This window comes from Helianthus annuus, chromosome 9 (assembly GCF_002127325.2).
Source record: "Helianthus annuus cultivar XRQ/B chromosome 9, HanXRQr2.0-SUNRISE, whole genome shotgun sequence".
Classification (NCBI taxonomy): domain Eukaryota; kingdom Viridiplantae; phylum Streptophyta; class Magnoliopsida; order Asterales; family Asteraceae; genus Helianthus; species Helianthus annuus.
Window position 1 is genome coordinate 188283445 of NC_035441.2, and position 9804 is coordinate 188293248.

Consider the following 9804-nt stretch of genomic DNA (forward strand, 5'->3'; position numbering starts at 1 on the left):
TTGTGTATGGGGGGCAACGTAAGATACGAAACGTCACAAAATTATGATCATCCCAAATTCTCAGCACCCCTGTTGCTACTTCGCTAACCATTTTTTTTATACCCCTAAATTAATGGGCTAACTCTCTCTCACTCTAAATTTTCCATCCTTAAATAGACACGATGTTGTAATGCAGGTGGAATAGGGAACACGACTTCCTTCTTTTCCACTTTCACTTTGTTTCATAAAAGTCACCACCGTTCTCATTTGTTTGTTTGTTGCAAATGTAGTCATTTCATTTCATTTCATTTCATTTCATTTCATTTGCTTTTGCTACAATGGACAGCTACACATACAGAAGCAGGAAACAAAAACCATCATTCTCGTCGACTTTGCTTGACGTCATCTACCAATCAGTTGACGATGAGCATACAAAAACCACCAGAAATAGGCAGACCATTGAAGGTTCAAAGAATATCCGCGATGCGGTTTTTCTAGCTACAGGTTTTGAAACCGGTTCCAGATATTATTCGGAGTTTTCGTCTTCAGAGGCGGACAGAATATACGGATTTCCAACCAGGCTTAAACCTTTACGGACCAGCATTAATGAAGATGGTGAACTGAACACAAACACAAGTATTTGTCAAAAGCAACTGCACGAGCCGAAAGCGAAATCCAAAGCTATGAAGAAGATCTACCGTTACATAAAGAAAGGGACGCATCCGGTTTCACCTGGAGGCCGGTTAGCCAGATTTCTAACTTCACTTTTCAGTACTACAACAAACACAAAGAAGAAATCCAAGTCTGGAGATGATGAGATTGTTCATGCAGATAGGAAATCCAAATTGACGGTCGATGTTTCGACGCCTTGTTCATTTTCACAAACGTGTTTAAACCAGACTCGGTCCTCAGTAACGAGGAATGCAAGGTTTTATCCCGCGAGCATGAATAATAATAATAATATCATTGATGACGACGAATACTCTCAGCGTCGTGGACATAAATCGGTAAATGGAGACAGATCTGATTCAATCAACAAAGAGGTTGTTAATATGCATGTGAAGGATAAAAACCGTCACGTCGAAGAAAGGACGAGGAATTTGTTGAAGAATTACCAGAAGAAGGTTGAATTTGTGTTTGATTCAATAAAGAATAATGATGATGAAGACGACGATGAAACTTCAAGCTACGCAAGCTCGGATCTGTTTGAACTGGATCATCTTTCTACTATTGGTATTGATCCGTGTATGCAAGAGTTACCGTTGTATGAAACAACGAGTGTTGATGCGAATCGAGCCATTGCTAATGGTCTGTCTCCTTTAGTGTAATATCAAAATTTGTTATAATACTTAGTTGTTAAAAGGTGTAAAAGAAATTGAACGTTGAGAAAGAAAAGTCTTGTTTGTTCATATAGAGTATGTATGTATGTACGTATTATTCAGTGACATATTTTCAATACTCGGAAATAATTATAAATTTCTATTGTTCTGAAGCTGGACAGATATGTTTGTAACCGAACCCAATTCAACCGCATTTGTTTAAACAGAAGTCTCTACGATCAAACTGATACTTGTTTTTTATCCACCTATTGGGACTTGAACCCACACCACTTTAGTGAGAATAAACACTTGGTGCCACTACTAGGTCAAGACACGCTAAATTGTATCCTAGACGAGGGAGGGCCGGGTATTAAAGGAGTTTGGTCCTGCATCTGTTATAGGGGTTTGCCAAGTTTCTTTTGTCCTTAAAAACCACTTGTTGTAGGGACAAACTTGTCCACTCGTGTCGCTCCACACGTGTAATGTCTACTTCTTTTGAGTTTTGACGACTTTAGTGTCGATTTTGTACGGAAAAAAAATTAATAAGACAGGTACACCAACCAATTAGCAATTGGTAATAAGTGTGTAACTACACATAGGTATGCACAATTATGCTAACTAGTTTTACATAATAAAAAATCAAACAATAAAAAGTCATTTTTCTCTTTTCTAGGAGGGCAATAATAAAAGGTTATTATTAGGTTACTAGGTTAGGCCCCAATAGGTTGAATTAGAATCACGTTCTCATGGAGTCGTGGGATGCCCGAATTTCAACTGTAACCGAAGCAGGCCCAAGCCCAAGATAGATGCTTGGGCTAAGTGAGAAGTTTTATATGGCCCATTAAGCTTTCATCAATTAGACTTAGAGGCTTAAGCCTTAGGCTTTAGAATTTAGATAAGATTAGAGGCGCACAAAATAATTTGTTATTAACCGAAACCGTAACCGGTTAATAACTGATCGAGGAATACCCGGTTAGTGGTTATTTTTAACTGTATGTTAGTTACCAGTTATTGATATTCAGTGGAACTGGTTATTAACCGGTTTTTCAACCGACAGACCGGTTAACCGAAAAATTCAAAAAAAAAAAAAGAACAAAACCGGTTAATAACCGAAAATAACCGGTTAATTAATCGAATCGGTTAAAGTAATTAAGCAGACCAATTAAAGAAATAACCGGTTAAAACATCAATTGGTTAAAGTCAAATTAACTGGTATAACCGGTTAACCGAACCGGTTATTAAAATTAACCGGTTTGTGCACCTCTAGATAAGATACATACAACGACATAACGTTAATCGAATATTTTAGTTGTATAATTTTTTTTTTTGGTTAAATGTTGATATGGGAGTGTTATATCAGTCACAAGTAACTAAAGCTGACAAGTGAAGAGATATGTACCAAACCTGATGATCCGGTACCCTAATCTGATTGGGTTTGGAATGTGTTGCGTACATGCACGGTGTTACGCTCATGAGGCAAGCTGCGCGAAGTGCATGTGTATGTGACCCTAATCAATACAGTTATACCCTTTGAAAGCGACATGCAACAACACCTAGTATATAAGCAAGTGACATAATGTAAATTAGGTCATTAACTATGTCATTCTCTCTCTCTCTCTCTCTCTCTCTCTCTCTCTTACATACTTATTATATTTTATCATATTTCGATATTTATTCTCGCCTCAGATGGTCGTTACAATAAGGGAATTTCAATGTTGTGAGAGGCTAAGGGATTTATGTTTTGCAAATTCGGTCGAGTAATTCAATCTAGACAATAGTGTTCAGAGCTCATTCTTATAGAAGTATATGCTCTTATGCAATTGGTGACAGGTATTTGCTTCTTCACTAGGTATATACCTCTCAAGGAAAATATCGAATTGGATCCTAAATTGACGGGTTAGTATAAGCTTATCCATGCGGTTATGCACTCTTCGAATAAGAGTCCATTTTCTAAAAGATCCTGGCTTTCGTGCTTTGGTGGGTTTCCGAGATCCTTTCGATGACCTATGTTGCGTTAAAGGGATATCTATATAATCCGATCGATTGCGTAAAGCCCGCGGTAGCAACGAAAATTGTGTATATGATAATGTTAGTTTTGTTTAGCATATTAACCAAAACCATTATGGAAACCAATATAGAAATTCGGTTTTGTTCGACCAGTCCCAAAATCTATAAATTCGGACTACATAGTTTAATCCAAATTGTCTGATTGGACAATTCGGTTACATTGAAACCGTGAACACATCATGGTCTCCGCTTCCACCACCCGCACCCATACTGCTATCACAATCGCCACCAATGATACAATTCCCACCATCGTTAGCATCATCACTAACATTGACCCATTGTCATTGTTATCATCGATTCTAATGATCGATGATAACAATGACAATAGGTCAATCACCACTTTTGCCACGAGCCCCCACTATCATTGTTGCGACCAACGTCGAGCACACCGTTGTTGTCGTTGCACCCCTGAAAATAACAATCGTGGTGGCAATAACGCTACGTAGGCTAATGATGGTGATAACATAGGTGCTAGAGTGGAGGTTGCAGTGTCGAAGGTGACACCTGACAAGGTGGTTGGGGAGGCAATGAGAGGTAGGCAGTTGTCGCGGTGATGGATTCGAATTCCGCTATGACCGTTTTATTACACAAATGCGTTACATAAATCAAATTCCTTTGATAGCTTCAAATTGTTTTGAATTCTTTATCTATTTGATATACTAGTTTAAGATCCCGCGAGGTTCGCGGGTGGACTAAAACACAAATGAATAAGTTTAATTTATTGAAGTAATCGTTTGAATTAAATAACCGTTGAAGTAATAATAAATTAGTAAACTACAATGAGACAAATAATGTAATAGCTAAAATATTTGGTTAGATAGCTCTAATTTACCACAATAACGTACCTATAATTTATATTTGGTTACACGTCTCTAGCAAATCGAGCTTTACTCCACCAGCCCGCCTTTACCTGGTCTTTTCGATGGTGGATCTTAATCTGTGAGTGAACATATGTCTGGTGTCAATATTTGTATTGTATGTTTGTGTAGGATTTTTTTTTTGGCTTGGAATTAGGATTAACATTTCTTATATTTAGATCATTTGGATGATATTATTTATGATGCATGATTGCTTGAATAATAATAGAACTAACCCTCTTAAGTTGAACCAAAAATTGCACTGCTCTTTGAGGCTCCACATGGATTGTTGCAACTGTATAAATGTTAGGGAACCGCTAAATGTGTTGACTTGAGATACAACTTACATTTTTGGTGCCTTAGAGACAATAGCTTGTTGGTTTGTGTCAGTGACCTATTCAGCAAAACATTTCATATGTTCATAACACACGCTAACAAACTAACATTATTCTCAATCTATTTCCTCAATGATTCTTTCCACTGTGACAGCAGCGCATGTCTTGCTCCTAAAGGCAAAGCGCTGAATTCAGGAGAAAGAGCCCAATTCCACAGCTACATCATATTAATACTCGAGAGCATATTAATCTGTGTACAAATTTTGAAGATTAATGAGATGAAAATCGTAAGGAAGTTTAAAGAGGAAAAGCAAAACGTTAAGAAGCGGCACGATGAGCGGGTCAAGTAGTAGGTCAACACAAGTTTTTGGTGAAAAGGATAGTGTTTATTGTTGGTCGAAACAGGCTGGGTCGGGTTGTAGGACTTTCTTGCCCTTAAACCTTTCTAATAAATTATGTGCTATTAACGATTAGAATAATCTTATAAAAAAAAGCCTTATATTTTGAGGAAATGATTAGGGGGTTGTACGCTTTAAAAGACACGGAGCAAATTTTTGCCCGTATGACCTTTTTTTCTTTTAGTCAACTTTTTTTAGCACAATTCAAATCAACCACAACCCAAAAGAAACCAAAACAAAATATACCATTAACTATGCTGCATTAAGTGTCATCTTAATCGCTTGCAAGAACCGTGTACAAAATCAGCATCCTCAGAAATAGCAGACCAACAAAGAAATTTATAACCTGCAATAAGCGAGCATAAGCAATTTAGACAAAAGCTACATAGATTATACAAAATGAATTTAACTCTGAAATTTTATAAATAAAAGCTAAAGAGAATAACTATGAGAATATATAATTACGTATTTATAAAACAATGAAAGCAAATTCGTTTTCACATTGAACCTACCCCCCTCCGTACCAAATACATCCACTCTAGCGAATCGCGAACCTGAAACGCGTAGCCGTAGGAGCAAACCACGAATTAGGAAACTATGATACATAACCATAATTTTGAAAGATTTGAGTGAAAGAACGAACATTTGAAATACCCGGTATGTTTTCGTATAGCAACTAACAGCAATGTCTTCTGTATCTTCAAAATTAACTCCTGTAAAAGAAAAAAAATCAGCTAAGAGCAGCTTTGAAGTTTCACTTTTTTTTTTTTTTTTGGCTTGAAGAAAGCAAAAGTAAGGATGAGCATTTGGTACCGGGTACCGGTACCGTACCGCTCATTTTCGGTACCAGTACCAACCTTTTCCGTTTCCGTGACCGGTACCAGTTCTGTATGTTACCAGTATATTGGTTGATTTACCGGTAAACGCCGTACCGTACAGATTATTTTCGGTACCGGTACCCACTTTTTTCGTTTTTTGGACTCGGTATCGGTACCGATTTGGTACCAGACCGGTGCCATGCTCATCCCTAAGCAAAAGGACTACTATCAGATAATCAATGGATTTATAATTTCACCAATTAGGCCATTAACAATAAAAGCTGGAAAATAATTGGTTTCAGTAAAATGCATGATGAATGCTCTTCTTGCCTCTTTCCTTTGTTCCGCTTGTTGATCACTCTTAAAAGTGAAACCACCAGCAATCTGATTGCCATGTGGCTTGCTTGAAGTAAGAATAGTTTAGAAAAATAAAGAGCGAGCAAAGACGGAAAATAAGAACAATTAAAAAAATACTTTCATTTTCCACACATGAAAGCTTTAAACAACGTGTAGCAGATTAGTAGCAGCAACCATACTTATATTTGCAACCCTTACCAAACCAGTAAGTGATACAATCGATGAAGAAGAATGGAAAAGAAAAGAAATACATTGAAAAACTGATGCAGTTTACCTCTAATATATGATAACATGAATCACCAAACAGACTGACCTCTCAATAAACAACAAACAATCACCAAGCCTTCGGTGTTTGACTTCTCACCTAACCAGCACGAAGCCAAGGATCCGTGAATCTTTCCTGCACACAGATTGTACTCAATAAACAAACTAACAGACTGAATAAATCAGATTGAATATCACATATTCAAACCAAGAATTAGACAACAAACCAACGTCCCTTGAGCCTTAGGCTTACCCATGACGAATCTTTTACTCTGTAGACAGTTTGTGAAACCTAAACCCTAAAAAAAAACCAAATTAGGAACTCCTAGTACCACGCTCATAACACTTTTCTAGTGAGGTGATATCCATGCCTTTATAACTTTAGCAACCAAAGTATATGCTAGGTACAGAAAATGAACGTTGATAAACCCTTGTAAAACAAAACACATCACATAATTAAAACTCAAACATTTCATCGAACACCTGGTGTGCAGAAACCAAAAGAAACAATATTAAAATAACAACCCGTTACAAACTTACTGTCTTCAACAAACAGTTACAATTAACCCTAACCCTAACAACAACATGAAGGTTGAAGGAGCTTCTACACAACGACTATAAACTCACCGAGCAGAGGCCGGTTCGGCGTCGTCTATGCTGCCACTCCACCGTCTCCAGAGACTCATTCACCTGCAAATCAATCAACAAATCTGTGAAATTCGAGTATGAATCAACAAAAGTACAACAATATGTGAGCAGATTAACAGCACAGATGGAGATGCGTTGACTCGTATTGTTGTATAATCGATCAAATAATTCAAAAAGTTCAATACAGATCAATGGATCATATGTAATTCCAACCAACCGAAAGCAAAATTAATCAAATAGGATGATTTAAACTTACCGAAAATCTCCTATTTTTGATCGGATGAAGAAAATGAATCATCTATTCGAGCCCTAGATCTATTCTAGGGTTTGAAGAAATGACGAAAGAGAAATAACAGAAAGATCGATCGTCTTGGATTAGGATTTGTGATTGGAATTAAGATTGAAAAAAAAACTGATTTCAGAATTATGGAAAGTCCGAATCGTATAAAGGAGCGGATGAAGGGCATGGTGTAATCCCGCTCAAATTCTTTCAATAAGGCTTAATAGAGTGCCAGGTGGCAAATAAGGGTTTAAGATAATGCCAAATGGCCTAAACATGTTTTGTTTTAATATATAGTATAGATTTAATTCCAAATCTAATTCGTTTGACATACTTCAGTTTAAAAAAAAAATCACAAACCAAATACACACTTATAAATATGGTTTCTTTGTTGAAAACTTGAAATTCAATATAACTAAAACCTGAGTTATATTCATTAGTTGTTTATATAAATTCAAGATTAGCGAATTAATGGAATTGATATTTGAATGAATTCCCTCAAATTTGCTTTTTGTTTGAAGTTTATAGGACAAACCTTATTACTCACACACTTTCACGTTTGGTTTATGGATTAGGAATTCTGAATAGAAGTGTGTAAAGTTTGGTAAAAATCAAGGACTGAGGGAATAATATATATACAAAATAATTACAACCAATACAAGGAAATAAGATAATTACAATAAATACAGATTATTTCCTAATACCCCTCTTCAATCGAAACGGTGGCGGTCCAAGACGAAGCATCTTGCGAAATACATCAAATTGAGCGCGCGGAAGACTCTTGGTGAAAATATCAGCCACCTGTAGATTGGTTGGAACAAACTTAGTATAAAGTTTGCCAGAGTTGACTAACTCACGAATAAAGTGATAGTCCAAGTCAATGTGTTTAGCACGTTTATGTGAAATAGGATTCTGAGTCATAAACAAAGCACTCTTGTTATCACATAACAAAGTAGGACGATCCGGCGGTAAAGCATGTAGCTCTCGTAAAAGGTGAGTTAGCCAGACTAATTCAGCAGCAGTGGGGATGAGCTTGGTGCCAACCGATACCGAATTAGTACTGGTACCTAAAATACCGGTTACGATACCGCTATATGAAGGTAAAAACCGGTAGAACCGGTACCAGGAACGCCGAAAGTCAGTATTGAACTGGTACTTAAGATCTTTCGGTTCGAGAATTTGGGTACCGGTACCCAATACCATTTGCTCATCTCTAACCATGGGTTTCATATGAACAACATCATTAACATATAACTTTTTTTGTTGATTTTCTTTCGGTGATGTATATTTAGTGTTTTTTTCTATATTTTCTTTTTATTCTTGTCAGCGGTTCCGTGCGCAACGCGCTCACAGTGATTTTAAAACACATGTAAACACAAACTAAATAACAAAAGAAGTTCGCCGCAACGCGGCGATTGTTAAATACCTAGTTATAAATGAAATCGAAACTGCTTATAACTTGAGGATATGATAATAAAATTATAAGGAATTTTATCTTCATATAATTTGAATTATTCTATCATATTTAACTTAGCAAATACATTATATCTGATACAAAAAATATATGCTTATTAAAATGATATTGATCGTAAATTCTAGATAAGAGTCACTCAATCAAACAATTAGAAATGTGTGAAACATGCATCAATGGACAACATCATTGATAATACGTGGACATCAAAAGCCAAAAAATACAAAAAGAAAGGGGTCCTGAATTGCCATGTGAAGGTGACTAATGCTTCCACATAAACATTTCCATAGTACTTGTGTTTTATCTCATTATTATTATTATTGTAAATCAAGTTGTTTCTGGAAGCATCAAAGGTTAAATATAAAGTATTAACCAACCCTAATTTGGTAATTATTGTTTCTGGAAGCATCAAAGGTTAAATTTAAATTATTAACCAACCTTAATTAGGTGATCGATGCATGTTTAATAAAAATAAATATGCCCATTATCTAGGTATATGATTCCTAAGCTCGTAGTATTGTAGACTTTTATTGGTTTTACATACTTAATTGATAACCACAAATTAGTGATACCATTAGCTTGGTTACCACATGTGTCATTGTCAAAATGATATTTGAATATTTGATTAATAGTTTATACATTTCGTCGTCAAATTATATAGAGTGATGACGTGTAGAAATATTTAATTGGTTTGGACCACGAAAACATGGAAATGAAAGAATAGAAAGTTGAGGTGGAAGTCCCTATCAAATCAAGTAAAATGATTTTATGCTATTGCATACATACACCTAATTTGTCAATAATACCTTGTGTTATATTATTGATTGTTACGTTTATACAGCAAGATCTTTTACTATCCTATCTATCTATTATACTAAAGCAAAATAAAGGTTGACTATTTGACCATGATGTGGCAACTCTCTTTGGCCAGATAATTGTGAAAATGGGCGCCATATCTCAATTCTCTCAATTCTCAATCAATTATCCTACCGCCTCACAATTCCATCATTC

General features: G+C 36.0%; 1 protein-coding gene across 1 annotated transcript; it reads left to right on the plus strand.

Moving 5' to 3' along the window:
- The first annotated feature begins 189 nt into the window (after positions 1–189).
- LOC110880255 (protein BIG GRAIN 1-like B) lies at positions 190–1455 on the plus strand. Its single transcript, XM_022128841.2, has one exon. The coding sequence runs from the start codon at positions 318–320 to the stop codon at positions 1305–1307; it is 990 nt and encodes a 329-aa protein (XP_021984533.1). The 5' UTR covers positions 190–317; the 3' UTR covers positions 1308–1455.
- Positions 1456–9804: the final 8349 nt, after the last annotated feature.